The 27,953-nt window shown below is 38.6% G+C and overlaps 1 protein-coding gene across 2 annotated transcripts; it reads right to left on the bottom strand.

The window, feature by feature from the left end:
- Positions 1–117: 117 nt before the first annotated feature.
- LETMD1 (LETM1 domain containing 1) lies at positions 118–17,427 on the bottom strand. Of its 2 annotated transcripts, none has more exons than XM_034412217.3 (9): positions 17,191–17,427; positions 14,331–14,482; positions 12,735–12,850; positions 9,327–9,409; positions 7,831–8,017; positions 6,491–6,592; positions 3,859–4,011; positions 2,872–2,968; positions 118–321 (listed from the first exon to the last, which is right to left on the bottom strand). In XM_034412217.3, exons 1-9 carry the CDS (start codon positions 17,343–17,345, stop codon positions 248–250), a joined length of 1,119 nt encoding a protein of 372 aa, XP_034268108.2. In that variant the 5' UTR covers positions 17,346–17,427; the 3' UTR covers positions 118–247. The 2 variants fall into 2 exon arrangements, with proteins under 2 accessions (XP_034268108.2, XP_034268107.2); XM_034412216.3 differs by lacking the exon at positions 118–321 and adding an exon at positions 528–795.
- Between the last annotated feature and the right edge of the window lie 10,526 nt (positions 17,428–27,953).

Raw genomic sequence — 27,953 nt, 5'->3', positions numbered from 1 at the left:
TTAGCAATTGTCTTCACTCAAAACAGCCAGTGGGAAAATTCTATTCGTATTGCAATGTTTCTTCTAGTGCCAACTCTACACTAACAAATTCACTGAAGTTTCTTCTGCTGGATTCTTGCCTCCCAACCCACCCACCCACCCACTTCTTTTTTCTGAGTCAATGAAAAGAAAATGTATTCCCCTTTCTGGTTCACTCTTCAGTCAATATACAGTATATATTCAATAATCCAGAAGGGGCTGTTTCCGGTTAGCTCTTAGAGGAACGAGTGAAGTTGATAGAAAGTAAGACCATCGCGTGTGCCAAGAGTGAAGTCTCAGAGTCTGAAAAGATAATAGCTTTCTATTTCACTGGATTATATTCACAAACATTTTAACACTAACTTTGAATTGCAAAGAGCTTTTTTTGACATATAGAAATAGGAAGGAGACAATTCTCAATCCCTTCTGAAAGATCAGCAAGACTTGCCTCCTTCACTTACTGTATCCTCAATAAATCATTCATTTTAAAAATAAATTATTTCAGTTCAGAAGGTTAAATACAACTTTTATTTTTGCTATGTTTTTATAGCTAAGAACTTCATTAGTTTTATGGGTAGAACACTAATCTTTCCTGGTATTGCAGTCTAAGCATTTTTCTATTTATAACCATCTTCTCTGTGGCCCCTCCTTGCAATGCATCTGTCTGCTTGTTTCTGTTAACTTTCTGTAGCAGCATCACAGCTTCTGACACGACAAATTCCCACCACAATTTGATACTCGTTACACAGAGAAATGGCCGATGTTGCCCCAGGGTAGCTGTGCAGTGTGTATGTCAAGAAATAAAATGTGACACGTTTCGATCCTCTGCATAACTAAGCCTACAGAAGTATTAGTTGTGTATTTTTCAGCCAACCTTTATTTTTTATTTTGTATATTCCTCCCCTTCAATAACCTTAAAATTGTAAATGACTGGAATTCATCTCTTTTTTTGAGTTTGCATTGCCACATGAAGTATCACACACACAAAAACTTAACATGTATTGAGTTCCCCTTTTTAAAAATCACAATTATAAGTTTAAATAAGACATGGAGAATTAAAAATGATCATATTAATGAGAAAGGAGGGCATAAAAGACCCTGAAATAAGCTCAGCTCTACTTAACTGGGCTCTTTGCTTGGGATTTTGATCTTTGAAGACTTTCATCTGGCCAAAAGCCTTAACATTTTATTAAAAATGGAAACTCAGATTTTCATTTTGTGTCATTTATTAAAGCAGCGAGAGCACTCAAAAGTGCAGGACATCACCTAGCCAGAGCTAAATGTTACAATGATCCATCCTAAAATATTATATACACAAAATTGAAACAGTTAAATGGAGATGAGATGAAGCATTCCAAGAACTCAGCTGACAATATATATGAATGCAAGTAGTCCTCAAACTTACAGCCATTCATTCAGTTAGGATTTGAGGTTACAACAGCACTGAAAAAGTGATTTATGAGCGGTTCTCACATGACTGCCGTAGCATTCCCACGGCCACTTGATCAAAATTCAAGTGCTTGACAACTGTGCTTGACAGTTGCACTGACCTGGGGTCATGTGATCATTTGTAACCGTCCCAGCTGGCTTCTGACAAGCAAAGTCAATGGGGAAGCCAGATTCACTTAATGACAGCATGATTCGCTTAGCAACTATGGCAAAAAAGTAATGAAACGGGGCACAATTCAATTTTCTTGCTTAGCAACAGAACTTGTGAGCTTCATTATGGTTGTAAGTCCAGGACTACCTATATTACCTATATAATTATATATTTGTGGATTGTTGAAGGAGAATCCCCATTTTCCACCCCAATTTTCCAACTTCTTTCGGAGTTGCTTGTTCAATGCCTGATGTTTACCACTGCAAAGAAGTTTTCCTGACGAACTCCAGGAAATTAAGGTTTTTACCCCAGATAGTACCAAGCTAATATCCCAAAGAAATTCTCTTCTGTTGTGTAGTATACGATACTATTTAAAGTTTTTCTATAGGTAATCCTGGGTTAAAAACTACTAATTCAGCAACCATTCAAAGTTACGAAAGTGCTGAAATGAGTCAGCTTACGACCAGTCACTATCTTGGCTGTCCCAGCATTTCTGTACCTTCTCACTATAAACTTGGCACTTGGCAACCCCTCTCACGTTAATGATAGTTGCAGCACCCCTAGTCACATGATCATTTGCAACCTTCCCCGTGGCTTCCCACAAGCGACTCCATTGACTTTAAGGGAGAAGCCGACGGAAGATTGCAAGTTGCTGGGTAAGTCTCCTCCATTCGGCAGTAGCCAACCGCACTGAGTTGGCACCGCACCGGCCACCTGTGCGCACACTCCTCCCCATAGCAACAGCCACTTTTGCTACCCATGCAACCTTCTCCAGCTGTCACTTAGCTGCCCACTGAACTGTTTGTGAACTACTTGGAACTTGCAACTTCCTGTCCGCTTCCCCATTGACTCTGGTTGCTGGAAACCCACATGAAGTTGTGAGGAGGTCCTTGCTTAACAATGGCAACAGGCTTGCCGGGATTGCCTTTGTTAAGCAATGTGGTCACATGACATTGCTTTATGACATCACTTAGCGATGGAAATTCCGATCTCAAATATTGTTGAGGACTACTATGGTATGTCACTATGGTATGGCTTATGACCAAGTACAGTTTGTGACACAATAACTCAGCAATAATATTTTTTTAATTATTAAGAGATTCTGCTTTAATATTCTTGGTTAGCTCCCTTTTAGGTTTTATTTCTACAGACACCTAGTTAGGCAGAGAGGGGTGGATGTGCATTTTGATGTGAGAAATTTTCCAGAATAGTTATAATACTAATCCTCCTTCCAATAGTTCAGCCAATCTTACCTCTTAGTGAACAGGAGAGTGATAGCCACTGGTTCAACCAGCACCTACTATCAGCTGGATCAAGATGAACGGAATTCAAGCCACGGGTATAGCATGCCTGCAAAAAATCAGAGGAACCCCTTAGAATGCAGCGAGATGCCTTCATGTCACAAAGAATCATCGAATCCAAGAAACAGCTGTGTTGGTGTTACATATAAGAGGCATATAACCCTCAGTTGCAAACACCCCCAAATATTTGGAGCATGGCTTTTTGCATTTTGAATTTTACTGATATTTTTGACAGGAGCTAAAAATCAATACGTTTAGGGCCATTGGATGAAGGAGCTAATTCCTCTAAATGTGTCTATTTGCCTAGAGCTGTGATGGCGAACCTATGGCACGCGTGCCAGAGATGGCATGCACGCCGTGACCCCAGCTCAGCTCCACTGTGTTTCTCCGTGGCGTTTCTCACCGTCATTTGCAGGGAAACAGAAAGTTCCCTGCAAACAACGAAAGAAAAAGATTTCACCTCTTGCAGAGCTGCCGGTGTTGGGATGTCCCGCCTCCCACCAGCCAGCTGCTTTTCAGGTCTGCTGCGCACGCACGCGCACCTTGTAGTTTGGGCATGCACACGCACCCCGTTTGGGCACTTGGTGTCTGAAAGGTTCGCCACCACTGGCCTAGAGCATTAATGTATCCCCTCTCAGCTGCGAAGATAGGGAGGCATCCCCCTCCATTCCACAGCATTCCTGTACAACTGAAAGCAAGGTAAGATAGTGCCCACAATTGTCCAACTTTGCTCACAATATGCTAAACTAATTTACACCTGGTTTGTTGAATAAGCCATCACATTATAGGTCATAGAAAGTCTATATTGGTTTTAAGACTGGTAACTCTTGACTATTACTTGTGTATAAACTGCCCAGCGCTTATGAGGGTTAAGGCAGAAGATGAATAATAATTAGTCCACAGTCAACCACAAGGCCACCTCATACAAATTTTTCTTACCACTTGCACTTCTTCATCCGTCAGCTGGCTTACTCCTAGTTTCACCATTGCCTGGTCCAGATAATACAGCTCAGAGAGATGGCTCCTCAAGCGATTTCTCAGGAAGAAAGATGGCAAGCGAGGCGTCAGGAACAAAACGTGACTGAGAACTTTCTGAGGAAAACAAGGCAAAGGTAACATTAAAGTGCCCAAAGGCTTTCAGATCAAAATGCTTTACTGTGAATCTCCATTTCTGAATCATTTTAGCCTGTGGACAAGGCACTAGGGATGAACAATGATAGCAGATGCAATCGCATCCTTATTTAAATCCAACCCATTGCTGAATATGGAGTCTTAAGATTTGTAAGTAGGAAGAAACTTGGGGTTTTTTTGGTTTTTCAAGCCTTTTAGGCAAAGCACATGACCAGAAAGAGGAAATGTTAGTTAACAGATTCATCAGGGACAACGAAGGCTTTTAAGCAGTTATCCAGTTTCATTCCTTTTTTAATGATAATTTTATTAAAGTTATAAAAATATACAAGTGAAAATAAATATAGGAAAATGGGGAAGGGGAAGAAGGGAGAGAGAAAATTGGGGATAAGGAACAACCCCCCCCCAAAAAAAGAATTAACTTCCAACTCTTTTCCGCGCAGTAGAATAAAGCATTACAGCCTCTGCTAGCCATTTCTTTAACAAGAAATTTATCTATCGGCACGAACCCCAAATATTGGGCAGATATTTTGAAAGCTAGGCAGTGAAAGAGGGTAGAGATGGGAGAAACACCCAGACTGAATTGCCAGGATGTAGATGCAGATAGAGATAAAGATCCAATAGAGGAATATGGGAGGCAAGTCAAAAAAAGAATAAGAATCAAAGTACTGAAGCGGGCAAGAGACGATGGATAGAAAGGAAAGGGTTTTTTCTTTCTTTCCCTTCTCTTTTAGAATGGTGGCATGATTAGAAGTTAGGCAGAAATAAGAGAATGGGGGAACATTTGTATATATACACACAAGTCTTGGTGTATTCAGGCCTTTTCCCATGTAAGATTGAGAGTATCTTGGCGACGTTTCGACAAGGTCTCACTCGTCATCTTCAGGCTGGTGTCTTCGGCTTTGTGCTTGTGCAAGTAAAGTGTAATCGGAGATGCCTTCGCTCTATAAATACTGGTGGGGAGGTGTGGAGTGCTGGCTTTGTTGTTGTAAGCGGGTTGGTTGGCTGTGTTGTTACATCTTGATTAGTAGATGGAGTTGATGTTTGCAGATTAGTCGGCTGTTTCGTAACATCCTGTGTGCCCGAGGTTCTAGATGTGTGCCCATTAGCTGTTTGTGTTGTAACGACCTGGGTAACGCTCCTGGGAAAGGCTGATGGGCACACATCTAGGACCTTGGCACACAGGATGTTACGAAACAGCCGACTAATCTGCAAACATCAACTCCATCTACCAATCAAGATGTAACAACACAGCCAACCAATCCGCTTACAACAACAAAGCCAGCACTCCCCACCTCCCCCACCAGTATTTATAGAGAAACGGCATCTCCGATCACACTTTGCTCGCACAAGCACAAAGCCAAAGACACCAGCCTGAAGATGACGAGTGAGACCTCGTCGAAACGTCGCCAAGATACTCTCAATCTTACATGGGAAAAGACCCGAATACGCCAAGACTTACATACCTGTACCCGTGAAAATCTATGAAAACATATATATATATACCTTTATATAATGAAACAAAAGCAATAATAAAATGGGAAAACTAGAGATTGAATGATGGTATTATTAAATGCGTTTAAATAATATTGTGATTGGCACTGGAATATATTGAAACTGAGCAAATAATGAAAGAACATACCTTAATATAAACATGTGTATTACTATCAGAATCATATAAATTTGATGATTGTAAAGAATATGATTAGAATAATCTTGTATGTTTAAATAATATTGTGATTGGTATTAGAACTGTGTATTGAAATATTGAATAATGAAATAATAATTGTATCATAATACAAATAGATGCAAAGAATGAAATATGGGAGGTAAATTAAAAATGAACAGAATTCAAAGCACCAAAGTGGGCGAGAGATGTTGGATAGAAAGAAAACAGCATTTAATATAAGGGTGACATGATTAAAAGTCAGAATAGAGACAGAAATAAGAGAAAGGGGGAATATTAGTATACAAATTTTTACATAATAAAATAAAAGCAATAACAAGAGGGAAGTTTAGAAATTAAATGGGAGTATTATTATGTATGTTTAAACAATATGGTGATTGGGATTAGAACAATATACTGAAACATGGAATAATTTAATAATGAAAGATTATAACAATATAAATGTGTATTATTATTAGAAATACATAAGCTGGATGAATGTAACAACTATGATTAATATTACTAGTTTTATCTGTATTAAAATGTATGACACCCAGGTGCCACACTGTTCACGCATTGATATGTATATGTAAAATAAAATAAAAAAACTTGGGGAAAAAACCCAAGAAATTTATCTAATTAGCAAATTCCAAAGTCAAAGTCTCATTTTTTTCCTGTCTCAAGCACAAAATTTAGAAACTGTTTCCAAGTACAAACGAAGTTAGATGTATTCTTTTCTTTGCTTAAAGCCAATTTTATTCCTTAAAAGGCACCTACCATATGCTGAACCGTGAGCTGTTGGATACCAAAGGGATGCCCCACAAATAAACTCCTCACAGCTTTAAGCTCCGTTACATCTGGATGAAATCCTTTCTGAACCTTGAAGATTAAGAAACAGAAAAGCAATTTTTCCCAAGTATAAAGTAGGACCTTATCCCGTGCACAACTAAGCCAACTACCACAAGTGTTTAATACATCTACCCACCAGGCTTTACTATATGCCAATTTTACCTTATTCCATCAGAAAATGTGAATATTAAACTCTTCCCGACACCTTGCTAAAACAGTCAACTGGTATCTCCCTACAATTGTGGTATGTAAGGCTACATGCAAATAAGAATTTGCTTATTTGTTTCTTTCCACTATAATATATGCAGACATTATTTTATAAAGCATTATGAGTGCATCTGCACAGTGTCTTTTCAACAGTGTCAAACCACTAAATAACTGAAACATTCTTACACTTTTGCCTACAGGAGATGAAGTATATAGGATGGTCTATGCACTTGACCATAGACTCGCCTGCATGCATATTAATGGAAAAATGTATCATATATAACAGCAACTTCTAGAAGTGTTTCACTTCTAATTATAATTATAATGAAGTGAAATAGAATTCACTTCATTATATTTTAGAAAAGATGCCGGGCATTGATTCTCTGGTTTTGTTTACATATTGTACAAGATGTGGTCTACATGTTCCTAATGTAGCACAATTTCTGAACCCAACTATTGCAAGAGTGTACAGTAAGTAGTCCTGAACTTATAATTGTTTAGTGACCATTTTAAGTTACAGTGGCATTGACACAAATGACCAGTTTTCACACTTACAACCATTGCAGAATCCCTACAGTTACATGATCAAAATCCGGGCACTTGGCAACTGGAATGTATTTTATGAGAGTCGCCCTGTCTGGGAGTCATGTGTTCACCACTGTAACCTCAGCCGGCTTCCGACAAACAAAATCAATGGAGAAGCCGGGTTCTCTTAACAACTGCAGTGATTCACTTAACAACTGTGGCAAAATGGTAGTAGACTGGGACAAAACTCACTTAACAGCCTCACTTAGCAAGGGAAATTTTCGGCTCAATTGTGGCGGTAAGTCGAGGACTACCTGCATTGCACTATAAAATAGAGTATAGTAATTTAGTAAAACATAATTAATCAAAGAGTGGCTTAGTGTATGTGAACTATGCTATGTCAAGAAAAAGAATTAAAAGTTAAACTTCTTTTAAAAGGCAGTTCACAAAAAAGGAAAAGTTGTGTGGTTTTTTTTTTTAACAATAACACTTTAAAATATCCAGGATTGCTTCTTTGTCAATGGAGAAAGAAGTACCTTTTCGCAGAGATATAGCATCCGTTGGCAAAGCTGAGGATCATCTGGGAAGTGAGACAGATGTGTTAGACCATCAATCACTTCAGTATATGCCTCCCTCCTCATATTGTGATAAGTGTTCAGAAACTCAGCTTGTTGTTCAGGAGTCCAGAAGTGGCGTATTAAGAGCTGTCTTGGGAATAAATACCTTGGGAAGGAGAAATTGTTTGGAAGAAGTGACTGATTTCTAAACCAAGACAACTAACAAATACAAATTTAGGAATACGTGTATTATACATTTACAATCAAATTTAGGCCAAGGAAACCTAAATTTTGCAACAGGAAATGGATTTTACAGCTTCCACCCACAGTGAAAGCTTTTACTTAAGATAATTTCCACTAAGGGAAGAAGAAAACAGCAGTCTGGCAAGTGTAACCATGGCGCTGACATCCTGAATTCCTATGGAACTCTTCTTTTGGAAATTTAGCCAGGTCTTGTTAAAAGCCAAGTTTTAAGTTATCTTCATAGGACTGCTGAAAATGTACTTAAGAAAAAGAAACATGATATCTTATGTTGTCAATATATCCAATAAAATTTCTTCTATCAAATAGTATCTGACCTGCAAATACATACAACTTTCTGAGATCTGGTTCCTCAGTCTTGGAAAATTCCAGTCTTTGGAATTCTCTTCCCAGATGCCATAATTTAGGTGCCAGGCCAGATTTACCTTGATGATTCCATTAATAGTAAATGTGATACTTATTTGTCTCTTGTTCTTCTTTGCGGTTTTATTACTTCTTTGTTTTCCAATGTATTTCTTTTAATATTTCTTTTAATACAGCCATCTTGCACTCATGAAAAGTGGGTGGAAGCAGTGGTGGGTTGCTACCGATTTGCCCCGGGTTGGGCGAACCGGTAGCAGCGGTGGCAGGAGGCTCCGCCCATGCGCTTCTGCACAAGCACAGAAATGTTGAGCGCCCACGCGCCAACCAGTAGTAACAGGTTTTGAAACCCGCCCCTGGGATGAAGATTTAATAAATACACCAGTTCTGTTCTTGTGCAATATATATATTCCATATTCTATGCTGGCAATCACAGGCTTTATCAGTATTGGCCTTTAATCATATTTTAGTTCAAATCTGCTAGAGCTAATCATCTTCATGTCCTGTTTTCTTTTCGGAAATGAAAACTTACAATGTTTTTGCAAGGCCAAGCTGCCTTGCCATCCAAGGCATATTGGGCTGGTAAAAGTAAGAACAAATTCACCCTATTTGTGCTTCTTTTTCCTTCTTTTATTATGAAGAAACAAGGCAGGAGAAATGCCAATTGAGATAGTGTTTTTGCCCGTACAACTTTTTTTCCCCCGTTAAACATTTCGCAATCTTTCAATTTGTCCTTAAAAAAAAAAGGTGAGCATTTTAAAGCGTTTAGTTTATATCGGAAGACGGGAGAGAGGGCAAAAAGGCTGTATCCCAGTAAATCTTAAGGATCTAGATAAAGACAAAATTCTACTTACATAAGCAAAAGAACTAAATAGTTGGCGAAGGGTGGAAGAGAGAGAATCCCAACAGGAATGGCTTTAATAAGATCCCTGCGAAACTAGAGGAACAGTGCATAGTTACAATTATTGTCAATTGCCAGGGACCCCCTTAACAATGCAGGAAACCAGTTTTACAATTGGTCAGTTTTTGCTTCTTTAGCCTTTTAAAGTTATTATAATTCCTTTACAAACTTTATACTCTTACAGTGGCTATAGTTACAATATTGATATTAGTTTACCTCTAGATTTTAGTGATAGTGTTTTTGTATTTCATGGTAGTTACTTTAACTTCATAAATTCTACAATTTTACCCAAATTATCTCTCTTATGTTCACTTTTGTCTTTCAAAACATACCCTTAGTAGTCTTGATATCATGATGTCATATAGTTTGTGCTAGAGATCAAATTTTAGTCAATTCTTTTAGCATATAGGCTAGGGGTCCACAAACTCATTAACTCATTGATGGATGAAGTTTCAGATTGTTCACTGATCCCAAACATTTATTATATGAAAACTCAAGCCGACTGTCATTGGCAAGTGACCATCCAACCTTAAGTAACAATGTCTTACCACTAGTTTAATAACCTTCAGGACTAGAAATGGCACGGAACTCTATACAGACCTCAGAAAATTGACTTTCCATCATTTATTGATCACCTATTAATCCCCAGCTATTTACCGACTTCCTTTTGATCCCCAGCTATTTATCAACCCTTTGGACAGTCCCAGAAGCTCTTGGGGGGTTGATAATGACCACTTTGAGGAGCCCTGGGTTACACTACTAACACAATGGGATGGCTTTCATTTTATTTTTTAATATTATACTGTATTATGCCGATTGATGACTGAAATAAAGAGACTATTTATTTCTACTGCATAGTTGTTAGGGTTGCAATACACAAATGTGAAAGTCCGATAGTAGGATAAAGAAAAGATTAAACGACTGAGATTGGACTTCTGAGGGAGGTATGGCAAACCGAAGACGACTCTGGGAAAGCAGAGTTGATGATTGTTGCCCAGACCAAGGAATGGTGAATAGACCAGTTCTTTGGAATGTCTCCAGACAAGGAGAGGATGGGAGATGATCCACATATGCTCTGGATGGTTGCCCCTCACAAGGAGACCGCAAGACAGTGGTCTTCTGCAGGTTTGACCACTGGGAGATGAAGGGATTAGGCAGTGATGACTAACCTTTTTGCTGTTGCGTGCTGAAAGCGTGCACGCCTGCCCGCACCCATAATGCAATGTGTACATGACCTTCCCCGCGTGCCCCACCCCCTGCACATGCGTGCGCGATCTCCCCCATCCTCCCCATGCACATGCGCTCCCGCTGCACTCCGTTTGAGGCCTAGTAGGCCTCCCTGCAGCCTCCTGGGAGCAAAAACAGGCCGGGGGGGGCATGCCGCACCCCCCAGCACCCCATTTTGGGCCTAGTAAGCCTCCCTGCCCTTACAACCCATAATGCAATGCGCGCATTGTTGAGGGTAAAATTGCCCTCTGCAAAGTGGTGCAACGGACCAGACAGTGAATAGATACGTCACTTAGCAAAACACAGAGATACTCACAGACTCTGAACGTTGTAAGAAAATAAACAGTCTTTACTTGTAGTAAAAACAAACTTGGCTTCTCAAAACAAAGATAACACTTCTTCAAATAATCACGGTTCAACACAAAAAACATAGTTTGCTTACAATTCCAGTTCTCTTCAGTAACACAGACACAGTTCCTTTCAGCAGTTCAACCTTCTAATAGCAGGAGCAGGAGCAAAAGTGACTGAACTTCCTGCCTTCTTTTATGTCTGCTTAGCACAGCCAATTAGTCATCTTGTAGCAGTTAAAGTTACAGAACATAGTTTTCTATATATTATCTACCCAACCGTAGGATAAGCATCCAACACGCATGACCCCCCCCATGCTTCCCCACACATGCGCGTGCATATCCCGCATGTGCCTCACTCCCCACGCATGCACGGCAGAGACCCAAAGATCAGCTGGCCGGTAGGAGGCACGCACACATGCACAGTGGAACTGAGCTGGGGCAACGGCTCACGTGTCCACAGAGAGGGCTCTGCAGCCACCTGTGGCATGCATGCCGTAGGTTCACCATCACATGATTAGGCCATTTTGCTCATAGCTAGAACGGAGTCATTAAAAGGACATTAGGTTCTCAAGCCTCATTTTCTAATATCTTTCAGAAATTATCTATTAATTATCTGAAAGCTATTAGAGACTCCTGCATATGAGTATTGTCCATGGCACATAATTATTCACTCATTATTGTAAATCATGATTAATTTAACCAAGATTTATTTAAAAAGCCATAACTATTTGGATTCACGCAATACAGGAAGTCCATGACAATTGGGACTGGAATCTCGATTGTTCAACGATGAGGACATTGAGATGCCCACATGACTGTTTCACTCAATGTCTGCACTCGCAGCACTCCCAGTTATGGTCATTAAGCAAACTCCTGGGTTGTTAAGCTCATGGAGAGAAAGAGTTGCCCGCTGAGCTCAACTCCTCTCCATTTGCATGTAAGTGAAAACAGGTTGCCAAGCACCCAGATCACAATAATGTTACCATTGGGCGGGGCTGGGGGCTGGGGGTGGGTGGGAGGAGAGGGAACGTTGTTGCACGTTTTATGACAGATCTGCTCCACTATATATGATCTGAATGGTGAATAGGACACAAGATTATATGGTAGGTCGGATTTTCACTTGGTGCATTGTGTGAACATAAATCACTGTGGGTTTTAAGTCACAGTTTATGCCTGATGGTTATGCCAGGAATCTAGGTCAGCCCTGAGGCCGTATGTCATGACTTCCTTGCCCTAATTTCAAAATTCTGTGCAAAAATCAGTCCAGGCCTCTGATAAGAATTGTCAATTGTTTTTCTCCAGCTTTGGAAAAATGTAAGATTGTGTCAGGAAATAACTGTTAGAAAAATGGATGGCTTTATATTTGTTTTAACTCTAGCCCCATCTGCTGCTTGTTTTTTCTCTAATCACAAGACAGACTCCAGATTATTGCTGAATGAATGGAGCCTTAGAAAGGGGGGGGGGGGGAATGCTTATTTCTGATAATTTCAAAAGAGGATCATCTGTAAAACAACATTATATCAAACTAAAGCAAACATGTTTCCAGCATAGATGTATTTCTCATTACCTCAAGTAGATCATTTTTGTTAAAATCCTTGAATGTAGAAGCAAAAAGGTGTACTAGATATGTACTATATAAGGTAATTCCTCGTGTATGAATAAAGATGGTTGTTGAAGTGCAGGAACTAAATACTGCCTAAAATTAACCTGTTAATTCCAACATCTAGTGCAATTTAAGCATCAGAAAGTCAACAGGAAAGAGAAAACATGGAATATAAACCAACCTGTCTTAGTCTCTCCATTTCTCTGTAAGGAAGTTGATGGAACTGGATATTTTTATTTGACATGTCTGCCTTTATTCTTCTTATTTCTTTTGCTTCTGAAAAGAAAACCTGTAAGCCTGAACAGAACATATAAGTATTTTTAGATTTCACTTCCACTTTTTTATTGTGTATTTCATATATTTATTTTAATCTGAAAATATCACTACCCATTCCCTTCTAGGTTACAGTTCCTTGTCTCAAAGGTGTTTTTTCAAAAGGCAACTGGATTGTTTTTTTTTTCCTTGAGGAAAAAGAAGAAAACGTTTCGCTTCTCATCCAAGAAGGTTCATCAGTTGGAAGCTTCTTGGATGAGAAGCAAAATGTTTTCTTCTTCTTCCTCAAGAAAAGAAAACAGTCCAGTTGCCTTTTGAAAAAGCAGCTTTGAGACAACCATAACCTGGATGACTGAGAATCACCAAAGACATACAGTTCCTTGTGTTCATTGATTTCAGGGCCCACTTTGACTGTCTTTGCTCAATTTCTAAACAATCTTGGTCATATAAGTGTTTCCCTCCTGATTTAATGGTATTAGGGCATGCCATAGAAACGCAGACTAGTAGCATTGATAATAGTCTTCATAGTATAAGCTTCTTCAGCCCTCTTGTAAGGTATCCTATATTTATACTATTTATCACTATTTTCTTAGAAGGAATGAGAGAAAACTGTTCTGAAATAAGGAGATATTCAGCTATGCTGGCTATTCTTATACATGTTCTTTCCTTTCTTTCTTGTCATTCTGCAAAACCCACTGCTTTCATAAAAGAAATTTATACACACACACACACCTTCATTCAGAATGTCAGCATATTGCTCATATGTTAATCTCTTCCTCCTCAAATCAAACTCCGGACTAATTCAGATTTAATGGAAAACACTTTTTTATTAAAAAGAACTGTGGGAAGCCTTAAGATCACTTATTCTTTCTTCTCTATTTCCCTCTTCCTCTAGGAATTAACAAACAACAATTACCTAAGACTTCTGAGCTTAAAGATGTTCCTGAGAACATGTCAGGATCAAATTGTAATTTCAAATAAGACTCTTGAAACATTATAATGAACTGTTCCACTTAAATGCATTTTTAGTATTTTCCTTGTAAATCTAAAAGAACTGGGAAGGGGAGGAACAAGCATGAGAATCTTTCATTATACTGGAATTGGGTATATTTATCTGGAATTCTGCATATATGATCAATTTATAATTAATATAAGCGCTTGTTTCCCAAATTTCAGTTTAGTGTGCAGAATAGTATGCAGAAATACTCCATTTTCAAAACGGTTTTGAAACGGTTGTTTTACATACACAAAGTTATTTTGAATAAGTTTTGAGACGCTTCAAAAAAGCAAGAACTGTTTTATTTATTTATTATTACATTTATTTGCCGCCCATCTCATTTCAAAGTAATTCTGTTAGACACCCTTCCATCGGTGCAATTCATTTCAAACCTGAAACAGGATACTTTCAATTTAAAACATTTTGCATACTACCAAAATTAAGACATATGTTCCTGGGTTGCCTTTTCACTGAAATTATAAACTATATTTTTAAATGAAAACCCACCTTTTAAAAATGTTGAATATAGCTGATAGAAACGTGGGAAATTCCTTTCCAAATATCTTTCATACTTCTGATTCAGGTATTTGATTTTTGAAACCAAAACAGAGGTAAGCTTGTTTGAATTTGCTTTTGAAGAAAAATGGCACACTGGAAGTCTGAAAGGACATCCAAATTCAGCACTTGTATTGTCATGTATCTCTTTTATGCTGTTTAGCGCACACAGAAACAACTTTCATATTGTAGTTATAACAGAATAATGTAGAACAGCTATCTCTGACTGATGTTTCAAACAGCACAGCTTAATATTAGTATTTTATGCCCACAATGAAAAAAAAATGTTGGAACACATTTTCATAGAACTTATACATAAATCAAGCTCCTAATTTTATTACTAAAGCAAAATAACACTGAAGTCTAGCTGCAAAGGTTAAGACCTATGCTCAACAAAAATGCAAAATGTGTATCTTGTTAATCAGATGCTGTGATTCATTTAATATGCTTTTAATATATTGCTATCAGGAAAACATCCAAATTATTTTAAAAAATCATTCTAAACCACACCCAGCTACAAAAAAAAAATGTAAATTAATTTTACTTTCATCAGCTAGTGTGGTAAACCTCCTTTTTTGAAAAATGTTGTGACAAGTGCTAGGATAATGAGAGAATCAATGGTAATCATTCTACCTTCCGCTAACCTTGAAACAAGACAGACATTTTGGATTTAAAGCAATCTTGGCAGGAGGAACAGATTTTCTTCCAAGTAAGAGATCAAGTATTCTTTCCAAAGCCAAACTGTAAATATATGTTCATGTTTTATAGACTGTGCAAAATGACATGAAATGCACCACTTTAGACTGCTAACTCATGAGGCAAATTTAAAACACCATCTTCTTTTGCCTTAAATCTCTGAACATAGAAAACTTATCATGTTATCACAAAACAAATGTGAGAATATCCTTAGTTATAAGTAATATTTCAGTTTTAGAAGTGTTTTCCTTTTGCTGGCAATAATCACATTTCGTGAAATGAAGCATTCAAAAATGAAATTCTCTCCATTTGAAAAAATCCCCAAATAAAGCCTTATTTTTGGTTAATCGCTACTAAAGAAGTAATGTTCTAAAGTGGAAGGCAGAGTATGTGTATTTACTTGGCTTGGTTTGAAAATAGCATGTTGTAAAAATCCAGTCATTGCAATATATTCAATAAACAAGTGTTTATTGAAAACATGACATAACAAAATGTATAGCCCACCCAGGGTGTATTTACTTCGGACTGTTTGAGTTCATACAGTTCAAACATCTTTCCTTCACCATTTGTCTTCCAGGTGGACTGAACTACATCTACCATTATCTCACAGCATATTCATAGAATCCAAGACTTGAAAGGGGCTGTTTAGGTCACTGACCCTCAACCCGGTGCTGACAAGAAACTCCAAATTAAAATATCCCAAAATAGCTTGATGTATAACGATTAAGGCATCAGGCTATAGATGGGAAGACTGAGTTTTAATTCTGCCTAGGCACAAAGCCAGCTGGGGGACCTTGGGCAATCACGGTCCCTCAGTCCTAGGAAACAAGCAAACTATTTTGGAAACTACCCAAGCTGTGTAGCCTTTGTTTTGAACACATCCAGCAAAACGGAGCCCACCTGCCCTCTAAGAATTGGTTCCCCTGTTGGATAGTAATTATCCCAATGGTGAAACTCAATTTTTTTTTACTACCGGTTCTGTGGGCGTGGCTTGGTGGGCGTGACAGGGGAAGGATACTGCAAAATCTCCATTCCCACCCCACTCTGGAGCCAGCCAGAGGTGGTATTTGCTGGTTCTCCGAACTACTCAAAATTTCCGCTACCGGTTCTCCAGAACCTGTCAGAACCTGCTGGATTTCACCCCTGAATTATCCTCAGAATGTTGTTCTAACGTTCAAGCAGCATCTCCCGTCCTCTAACTTAACCGCTTTAATTCTGTATGTTGTATAAGTAGTCCTCGACTTACGATCACAGTTGAGACCAAAATTTCTGTTGCTAAGCGAGACATCTGCTAAGTGAGGTTTGCCCCATTTTACGATCTTTCTTGCCACAGCTGTTTAAGCGAGTCACTGCAGTTGATCAGTTGATAACCTGGTTGTTAAGTGAATCTGGCTTCCCCCTTGACTTTGCTCGTCAAGAAGGTCACAAAAGGAGATCACATGACCATGCTGGGACACGGCAACAGCCATAAATACAAGCCCCTTGCCAAGCCTCTGAACTTTGATCACGTGATGATCGAGGATGCTGCAAAGGTGGTAACTGTGAAAAACGGCCGTAAGTCACGTTTTCTCAGGGCACGTTCTAACTTTGAACGGTCACTAAACGAACTGTTGTAAGTTGAGGACTACCTGTACTTTGGAGCCGAAGAAAACAAAGTCACCGAGACCTCCCGCTCAGACATCCCAAGGATGCGATGGGCTGCCGCCTTAGCCATCTTCCCTCCAGGCTGCACATGGCACAGCAGCTCTCCCGCTTCATAGGATCACCCTCGCTTGCCCTCCTCCTCTAAGCCTCCGCCTTCTTCCTTGCAACCCTTAAAGGATAATCGGGGCAGAATTTCTGTCGGTGGAGATTAAGCGATACGGAGCAGAACCATTTGCACCCACCGTCTCTGGCTGAGAACTTAATGGGGTTACTTTTGCAAGGGGGCACTCAAAGTGCTATTATCTTCCCTCGCCTCCAGCTTCCCACCACCACCACCCCATGCATGGAAGTCCGGGAAGAGACATAAGGAAGGGGATGCGAACGGCGGCTGCCGCCATGCCTCTCTCTTTCTCTCTCTCTCTCTCTCTCTCCGGCACCAGAAGCCGGCGTGCCTCCCAGCCCAGATTCTTACCTTAGGGCCGGCCACGGGGGAGGCTCTGGTGGGCGTAAAGCCCGGTGAAGGGAAGCAATGGGTACGGGAGGTCGGCGAAGTCCTAAACGCAAGCCGCAGCCGCCAGGGCGGCAGCAACAACGCCGGCCGGATAGAAGCAGGAGAAGCAGCGCCATGCCCGCCGAAAGAGGCGAAAGAGCTTCCCCCCCCCCCCTCAGGTCTTCCGGGGCGGCTGCGCTCAGCTGCCCGGGTACCTCACGTGACAACTACGGGCGGAAGAAGCGGCTACGGAAAGAGAAAGTAACCATATGCCCCCTCGGCATCACGAACACATGTCGCCAAGGAGCAACCAGGACTTTCTTTCTTTCTTTCTTTCTTTCTTTCTTTCTTTCTTTCTTTCTTTCTTTCTTTCTTTCTTTCTCTCTCTCTCTCTCTCTCCTCTCTCTCTTCTCTTTTTCCTTCTCTCCTTCTTTCTCCTTGTCTCTTTCTTTCTTTCTTTCTTTCTTTCTTTCTTTCTCTTCCTTCCTTCCTCTTTCTTTCTCTCTCTCCCCTCTCTCTCTCTTCTCTTTTTCCTTCTCTCCTTCTTTCTCCTTCTCTCCTTCTTTCTCCTTGTCTTTTTCTTTCTTTTTCTTCCTTCCTTTCTCTTTCTTTCTTTCTTTCTCTGTCTCCTCTCTCTCTCTTCTTTCTCCTTCTCTCCTTCTTTCTCCTTGTCTTTTTCTTTCTTTCCTTCCTTCCTTCTTTATTTATTTATTTCTTTCTTTCTCTTCCTTCCTTCCTCTTTCTTTCTCTCTCTCTCCTCTCTCTCTCTTCTCTTTTTCCTTCTCCTTTCTCCTTGTCTTTTTCTTTCTTTCCTTCCTTCCTTCTTTCTTTCTTTCTTTCTTTCTCTTCCTTCCTTCCTCTTTCTTTCTCTCTCTCCCCTCTCTCTCTCTTCTCTTTTTCCTTCTCTCCTTCTTTCTCCTTGTCTTTTTCTTTCTTTTTCTTCCTTCCTTCCTCTTTCTTTCTCTCTCTCTCCTCTCTCTCTCTTCTCTTTTTCCTTCTCCTTTCTCCTTGTCTTTTTCTTTCTTTCCTTCCTTCCTTCTTTCTTTCTTTCTTTCTTTCTCTTCCTTCCTTCCTCTTTCTTTCTCTCTCTCCCCTCTCTCTCTCTTCTCTTTTTCCTTCTCTCCTTCTTTCTCCTTCTCTCCTTCTTTCTCCTTGTCTTTTTCTTTCTTTCTTTCCTTCCTTCCTTCTTTATTTCTTTCTTTCTTTCTTTCTCTTCCTTCCTTCCTCTTTCTTTCTCTCTCTCTCCTCTCTCTCTCTTCTCTTTTTCCTTCTCTCCTTCTTTCTCCTTGTCTTTTTCTTTCTTTCCTTCCTTCCTTCCTTCTTTCTTTCTTTCTTTCTTTCTTTCTCTTCCTTCCTTCCTCTTTCTTTCTCTCTCTCCCCAATCTCTCTCTTCTCTTTTTCCTTCTCTCCTTCTTTCTCCTTGTCTTTTTCTTTCTTTCCTTCTTTCTTTCTTTCTCTCTCTCTCCTCTCTCTCTCTTCTTTCTCCTTCTCTCCTTCTTTCTCCTTGTCTTTTTCTTTCTTTCTTTCTCTCTCTCTCCCTTCCTTCCTTCCTTTCTTTTCCTTCCTTCTTTCTTTCTTTCTCTTTCTTTCTTTCTCTCTCTCTCTCCTCTCCTCTCTCTCCTCTCTTTCTCCTTCTCTTTTTCTTTCTTTCTCTCTCTCTCTTTCTTCCTTCCTTCCTTCCTTTCTTTTCCTTCTTTCTTTCTTTCTTTCTTTCTCTTTCTCTCTCTCTCCTCTCTCTCCTTCTTTCTTTCTCCTTCTCTCCTTCTTTCTCCTCTTTTTCTTTCTTTCTCTCTCTCCCTTCCCCCCCCCTCTGGAATTTTGGCGCTGGCAGTGTAGGACATGCGAGGGAAAAGCGAGTGATTTGTTTCCTACGAAAAGTAGAAAAGTACGGTAGGTGAAATAAGAGTGGCCAGTTCCTCAAAAGAAGGTAGAGAAAGGAAGGAAAGGGGAAGGTGGTTGAAATGAAAAAGATTGGCAGGACAAGAAAAACAATCATAGCATTATTTTATTTTAATTTTTATTGAATCATTTTTTACAACATAAAAACACTGCACATTTTCAACAAAGGAAAGGTAAAGGAAAGGAAAGGAAAAGTGATAAGTAAGAAATAAATAAAGGGAAAAAAATAAACCATGAAGTAGTGGCTTCCTTTTTTTTTTTTTTTACAGCAGTTATGGGTGCATTTATATTTTATCCTCTCTGTTTAAGGAACCACATTAAATGAATGCCACAAAAATGTAAAACTGAAGAAATAAAAAATGAGTTCTAATTGTGGAGGTTCTTCTGGCTGCTAAAAAGAACTGAAATTTCACCAGTTCCAATTTGGAAAACAACTGATGGACATCCAGATAATTTCAATCTTGTTAAGGAAAAAGAGAGGAAATAAGGACAGGAAATTCAACACGAAGATAAGAAAATGAAGATGTCCAAATTGAAACCTTAAGCAACATTGCCTCAAAGTTTAAAAAGGAGAAAAAACAGGATTATAGAATGCACTGCATGCCTGTCAAGAAAAGAACACTAATCATTGGTTCTTTAACCAAAGTATAAATAGAATGTATTGATTTCAAGACAGAAAGTATACTTTTGCTTAGAATCTGTACTCCAGATTGATAACAGTGTTAAACCTGAAGGGAAAGGTGGGATATGTGATATTACAGAAGGACATTACCATTTATCTGCTCAAGTGGTGCTACTATTAAATAAAGTTTTACAGTGCTGTAACTGTTTATAAGCAGTTGGTGCTCTGAGAGTACTTATCTGAGTAAATACGCTACTTCTGACTATAATGCAGATTTTTATGGGAATATGTACCTACTAAATGGGGTGGAACTTATTTCTGATCCTGTACTCATTATTAGGGTGGGGTGGATAAAAGTCTAATTGGACTTGCAGTCGAATAAAGAATTTTAGCCTGTCTGCAACAAAAATTATGTGATAATCCAAACATCAGGATATATCTTTACACTAATAATGTTCATGGGTCAGAGCTTCCTTCATCAGAGACTTAAGCTGGACTTGTGCAACATGTTTTTCCCCATAACCCTTGGCATTGTATGAACCCAAACACTAGAGTCTATACACTACATTGATAATTTATAGAAATTATATGAATCCAGCCAATTTCAAATTTGTCCATTCAAGCAACCATACCCTATGAAATCACAGATATATTTAACAAATAGCCACAAAGATATCCATGCACAAGATACTTAAGGGAAGAAGATAATGTTGTTACTATGGACTAGAGAACATATGGAATGACTTCAGAATGTATTCATTAAATTTGATTATTATACTCTGACCAGCAACATCTGGATCTTGCTATCCACAGGATAACTTTCCAAAATAATAGTCAAAGTAACAATCTACATGTGTGAAATTTGATTCTTCATACAGCTCTTAGAAACGCTACATGTCATTTCTGTATCTCTAACCAATGCCTCCATATCATTCAAAGCTTAAAACTAGACTTAAAAGAACTAGGATAATCTATCTCATCTAAGGATGATTTTTATTTTTATTTTTGGCATTGGATAATAGCTCTTAAGATCAGCTAGATCCAATGATACTTTGGGCAGGGACAGGGCTTTCATTGTCACCACCACTTCATTTACAGCTTGAAAAACATGAATTAATAATGCAAAATGACTGTTAGATGTTCTTACGAGCCAAGCCACGGAAGGAACCAAACATACAATGGGAGGACCAAAAAGATCTAAGTATCTTACCTAATTCCTCACAAGTGAAACTGTGGAACTGTCTGAAATTATGCTATTATAATATGTGTGTGGTGGGTTCCTTGGACTGGCTTCAACACCAACACAAATCTGAACAATTTCCTTCATAGAGAACTTCATAAATTGCTCACCATGCTGCTCAGATGGGATCTGGGTGCTCACCAGAGCCACTGAAGGATATCTGCACATGGATTACTTTGGACTGTTGTCTGAATACAGTTCAGGGAAGGGTTTTTTTCCCCATTTCTTCTCTAATTGGTGCTGCATAGATTTGATGGTGAATCCCCCATTATGCTTCTTTGTCTTTGCCCCTGGACCTACATCAGAATTGTTCAAGTCTTCTATATTTCTTAGAACCAGTAAGAAATTAGAGCCGAGGTGGCGCAGTGGTTTGAGTGCAGCACTGCAGGCTACATCAGCTGACTGGTAGTTGTGGTTTGGCAGTTCAAATCTCACTGGCTCAAGGTTGACTCATCCTTCCAAGGTTATTGACCATTCGAAGTTACACGGCACTGAAAAAAGTGACTTAAGATCATTTTTCATCCTTGTGACCTCATGGTCATATGATCAAAATTTGGATGGTTGGCAACTGGCACTTATTTATGATGGTTGCAGTGTTCTGGGGTCATGTGATCACCTTTTGCAACCTTCTGACAAGCAAAGTCAATAAGGAAGCCAAATTCACATAACAACCGTGTTACTAACTTAACAACTGCAGTGATTCACTTAATAATTGTGACGAGAAAGGTTGTAATATGGGGTAAAACTCACTTAACAACTGTCTTACTTAACCACAGAAATTTTGGGGTCAATTGTGGTCGTAATACATTCTAGTTTCATGACTTTGCTCAAATTGCAAGTAATGCTGAGTCAAAGTCTAAAGAAAAATCTTACTTCCTTGTTTCGGTGTTCCCTTTTTTCTAATAGTAATTTTTAGCTTACTTGTAAAAAAGAATCACCATGTCACTAGTTTATATAACAAATGAGCTAACATCAGCATGAAAAAGAAATACTACAGTTTAAGGTTCAATTCAAAGATACAGCTACTCCTAAGGACTTCATTTATTCCTTGGTAACATCTCCACCCTAATTCAGTATAGTTAATTTCTGATTCAGCTGTGCTGTGCAAATCAAGGCTGTCGCATTGATTCACGCATGAGGATTCAGTTGAATTAACCATGGATTACAGCATGGTCTACCCATACAGTTTTTTGATTGGGCTACCGTATCTGTTTTATTATTTTATACCTATAATTTATTTAATAATTGTTTTATGGTTTACATATAAACACTAAGGAGAAACTTTCTAACAGTGAGAACAATTAACCAGTGGAATGGCTTGCCTTAAGAAGCTGTGGATGCTTCAACACTGGACATTTTTAAGAAGAGACTGGACAATCGCCTATCTGAAATGGTATAGGGCCTCCAGTTTGAGCAGGGGGCTGTACTAGAAGACTTCCAAGATCCTTCCAGCTCTCTTCTGATAGATTGATTAAACATGCACCAAATTGCTACTAACTGTAATATTTTTTTAACTTAATTATATAGGTAGTCCTCCATTTATGACCATCACTGAGCCCAAAATTTCTGTTGCTATGTTAAGTGAGTTTTGCCCCATTTTATGACCTTTCTTGCCACAGTTGTTAAGTGAATCACTGCAGTAATTAAGTTAGCAACATGGTTGTTTAGTGAATTTGGCTTCCCCATTGATTTTGCTTGTCAGAAGGTGGCAAAAGGTGTTTACATGATCCCAATACACTGCAACCATCATAAATATGAGTCAGTTGCCACGTGTCTGAATTTTGACCACATGACTATCGAGATGCTGCAATAGCCATGTGAAAAACAGTCATAAGATACTCTTTTCAGTGCTGTTATAACTTTGAACGGTGACTAAATGAACTGTTGTAAGTCAAGAACTACCTATACACAGTTGAACAAAATGGCTACTGCTCTACACTATTAAAATCTTCTATTTTATAAAGGACACAACCTGATTAGTAACAACATTGCAATGGTACATAGCACTGAAATAAACAACTGCCTTTCACGTGAAGGCTGAGTTTTCCCCATCTCACAAAATAGCTAAAGGGTTTGCTATTTGGGCACCATGTTGCTGAAGTTAAGCAGACCTTAGAATGATCATCAGAGACAACATACAAATGTGTGCCAATTAATTAATTCCTTGGGTGAGAAAGATGAACACATAACAAAAGCAAAGTACCAAGGAACAGTCAAAACTATAAATATGGGATTGGGAAACGAAGGCTCGGAAATGTCAAAAATGCCAAAAATAATTAAAGAGTTCTTGCATCACAAGAGAAAGTTAAGGAAGCCCAATGGTTGCAGAACTTTGTGAGATGGTTATGGGCAACAAGGAAGAGGCTAAACTACTGAATTCCTATTTTGTATCTGTTTTTGAGCAAAAGGAAAAGGTGGTTCAATCTGTCAGCAGCTGCATCACGGGATGGTGGAAGAAAAATGCAGATCAAAAGAGGTGAGGAATTGGTAAGGGAGCACCTTGCTGCTTTATGTTTCTGAAATTGGATGGATTACATTCCAGGATGTTAAAGGAACTAGAAACGTGATCTCAGAACCTCATTGTAATCTTTGAGAAGTCCTGGAGTAAAGGGAAAGTACTGTAGTGGCAAAAAAGAATTTAATCAATGACTGGAATTCTTATTTCTAGCACCCATTAGCAGCAAATTGTTATTGTGTTTGTATATAGTAGTGGCCAAAATGTGGAAACCTTTTTGGGAAAAGTGTATTTTCTAAAACTAGCTAATAACACCACTTTTTTTTTTTTGAGTAGTACCATAAAATTATATATCAATGGCAAGATAATTTAATCAAGAATGTAATGCAATAACTTTTTTGAAGGATTTGCTATTAGAATAGCAGTTACAGTATAAAGAAGAAAAGTGAAACACGTAGAAAAAATGAGGTATATAAAAATTGTCACCATAGAAAAAACGAGATATACAAAAATTATCACATCAGTTAATATTTAGTTGGGTAACCTTTAGCATGAATTACGGCCTTACAACGTCTTCCCATGGAGTGAACGAAGTCTTAGTTCTGCAGCTGTTATAATGTGAAACCAAGATTGAATGATTGCTTCTATTAACTGGGTTTTATTGGTGGGTCGCTTCTGACTAACAAGTTTCTTTAGTCGGCTCCATAGATTTTCAGTTGGGTTAAGGCAGGGATGGGTTCTACTTATCTTTACTACCGGTTCACAAAGGGGCCATGTGTGCACTTCTGCGCATGTGCAGAAGCTTCCTGATGACGTCGGGGTCAGTGGGCGGAGTCTCCCGCCAGTTTTACTACTGGTTCTATAGAACCAGTCCGAACCAGGGGCAACCCACCACTGGGTTAATGTCTGGGCTATTCCCAGGCCATTCCAGCAGTGGAATATGATTATCTTGAAACTCCAAAAAAAAGTGGTGTTATTAGCCATCAAACCTCAAAAATATACTTTTCCCAAAAGTATTCCACAATTTTGGCCATTACTATAGTTCACCCATTTCTCAATTTTTTTTCTACTTATTAGGGTGAATATGCTTCTATGGGGATGCTGAAAAAAACACTTTCAAGATCATCTCTTCATTCTTCATTAAAGTAGTTTGATCGGTTGAAATCTGGGGGGAAATGCTGGTTTTTTTTAAGGATTTCATTCATTAGAATTAAAATTATTCCTAAAGATGCAATGCCTTTTTCAGACTTGCACAGAAGTTGGGGAGAAAGTTTAGGCTATTGACTCAACAAAGAAAATAAAGCGCAAAACCTTGAGACAGTATTATAGTGATGAAAACATGCAGAATAGTGGTGAAAGGGATTCCAAGAGGGATACACTGTAGACTATTTCACTATCCTATTACCTATGTTTGCAAATATAAGTTCTCTCGTATACACCATTTTATAAGGATATGCATAAGACATGATCACATAAAATTGAGGTGACTCGCAGTTAAGATAGTTGTGCTTGGGCTGTTGTATCTGAAAACAGATGGAGGCCAGAGAATAGCAGCAAAGAATTGGAATTTTGCTTCTCTTTGCTGCCATCCACTGGATGTCCAGATTTCTGCAATCCTGAGGGACCATTTGTCTCGGATAGTTTCTGCAGCTGCCCATCCTATACAATCTGGCAGGGTCACATATTCCTGGTATATCAGGTAAAAATTGGCATCTGATGGAACCCAGGAAGTGGTATTGTCTGCTCTCTAGAATGATATCTCCCCAAATATTCCTATGGTCCCCATCCTTATTCAAATGACCCATTAAAACCTGTCTCATCCCCCAGGTTTTGTGCCAATATAGGTAGTCCTCAACTTACAACCACAATTGAGCCCAAAAATTTTGTTAAGTGAGACATTTGTTAAATGAGTTTTGCCCCAGTTTACGACCTTTCTTGCCACCGTTGTTAAGTGAATCACTGCAGCTGATAAGTTAGTAGTTTGGTTAAGTGAATCTGGCTTCCCCATTGACTTTTCTTGTCAGATCGCAAAGGTGATCACATGACCTTGGAACACAGCAACGGTCATAAATATGAAGCAGTTGCCAAACATTTGAATTTTGATCACAGGAGTATGGGGATGCTGCAAAGGTTGTAACTGTGAAAAATGGTCATAAGTCACATTTTTCAGTGCTGTTGTAACTTTGAATGATCACTAAATGAACTGTTGTAAGTCGAGGACTATCTGTAATTGTTTTGTGAGAATTCTGTGTTATTTTTCTGGATGTCTGCATTTTGCATTGTTTGTATTTATATTGCTTTAAATGTATATTGTATACTACAAGAAATATGATGGAGTCAGGCAACCTATAATTTGTAGTTCTGCCTGCCTATGACACATGTGCATATGGACACATTGTTGTTCTGTAATAGGTTATAGTGGTATTGTATATTCAGCCCCTTTTTATCATGAATTAACACATGGAAACCAGGAGAGATTTCAAAGTGTTCAAGTCAGCTCATTGATAAATCTAATCTTCATGGATCATTCAAATCAGTATTGATTTGTCATATATATTATATTGTATTGATTGATTTAAGGTGCTAATCTGGGTTGCACATAACAATGGAATGGAAAATGTGACAATGGAAAATATGCCAACAGTGGAAAATATACCAGGGTGCTATGCTTTGATATCTCACTTAAAAAAATATTCCATCCTCAAACATACTGAGTTTAGGGCAAAGTTCATGATATATTATGATACTTTGAAAAGCTACTGTACTTTAATTTTCCCAAATGACAATTTAAATTATTTCATATCACTAATTTGCTCAGAATAATCCTGTCGCGCCTTAGGCCCAGATCCTTAATCAGCGAAGAGACTTAAGATCAAGGTTTCATGTGCCTAATTAATTCTCCATTAATTGTGAGTCATCTGAATAATTATTTTCAGGATTACTAGTCCATGCTAGCAATTGTGGTGCTATATCTTTAAAAAAAAAAAGAAAAGCAAAAGCTAAGGTATAATTGGTTCCTTTGAAATCATTGTAATGAACTTGCACATTACTGAGAAAGCCAGCCCTCAAAAGTCATTACCAAGTGTGGATATTTATATATATATGGTGGATTACGTGTGGGGTTGTCCTTTTCTCTCAGAGCTGTCGTTCAAGAGCATTATCCTTTGGGCATAATGACTCTAAAATATTGCCCAGAGAACTGTGAGTTGGGTATGTATTAATAGTTGCTTGGATTGCAAACAAATAGGAGCTCAAAATGAAATAGTATTCTGGTAGCAAGTGGGCCATAGTTATTAGTTTTGCTTGGTTGATCTGCTTTTACTATGTTATTTAGCTTAGTTCAATTGCTCTAATCAGCCTGTGAGTTGCTTGCAGAAAAACGCTTTAGGAATAGGGGTTTCTGATTAACTGTGACCTGGTGGAAAATTGGGCTTGATGTGTTTTGACTTCACAAGATACTAATAGAATAAGAATGTTAAAAAAATTATTCACTTCTGCATGACATTCTTCTGAAATTTTCTCTTAAGTACGTTGATCCATGTTTCTTTGTATTTAACAGCTCCTGCCTCTTGGCTCCTCAGAGTTAGATATTCTTTTTGGTAATGTGCTTCTGGTAATTCACTGGTTGGAGGTAATAATGTGTAGAATATAACAAAGCAAATTTTCTAAAGTTTAATCTGGTCTGTAATTGAGAAATTAGAAGATAACCTACATTGTCTTAATTATATGGAGAAATATGAGGCACAAATAAATCAAATCATGCAGCATCATTAGATGAGTGACTCCCCCATCCTTCTTTTTTGAAAAGTCCTCAATAGATCACAGTGCTTAACTGACTTTGTGGGGGTATAGAAAGGGAGCAGGGCAGTAGTGAGTTTCAATTTAGTTTACTACAGGTTTGCTTGTGCAAGCGCGTGTGCTCATGCACGCATGTGATGCTTCTGTGCATGCACAAAAGCGTCAGGACAGGTGGGCGGAGCCTCCCGCCACTGCCGCTACCATTTCTCCAATCCGGGGCGAACCAGTAGCAACCCACCACTGGAGCAGGGTTGGATTAGTGTTTTGAGTGGGGATAGAAAACATCAGAGCAGGCTGTGGAAAATATTCCAGAATAAAGCAAAATGCTTCTGTACTGAAGCCAGGAAACCTGTGGCTATATCTGTGAAGTCACCAGGAGCTGAGCTGGATCTGAAGAGTATTTTATTTTACTTAGAAAAAAAAAATAAGAGTGTAAAATTATTTAATTTTAACTGATCATTCAAATTGTATTAAATTATAATTACGGTACTTTTTTTTCTATAACTGCAATACTTCCATTGAACATTTTGATATACTATGATTGTTGCATGATTAACTATTGAAGTTATAAATTAAATACTACATGTTTGTATGAGGAAAAGACAAAAAGTGCCTAATAATATTCTGAACAAAATGAACAACTGAATAGGCTGCCAATAGATAATATGAAATAATATGAAAATAGCTGTCTTCAAGATACGTTTGGGGTTTTCTGTCTGGGGAATATTTAT

This window comes from Pantherophis guttatus, chromosome 2 (genome assembly GCF_059756535.1).
Source record: "Pantherophis guttatus breed Tessera chromosome 2, ASM5975653v1, whole genome shotgun sequence".
NCBI lineage: Eukaryota > Metazoa > Chordata > Lepidosauria > Squamata > Colubridae > Pantherophis > Pantherophis guttatus.
The sequence above is the reverse complement of the archived record's forward strand: the minus strand, read 5'-3'. Positions and strand labels throughout refer to the sequence as shown.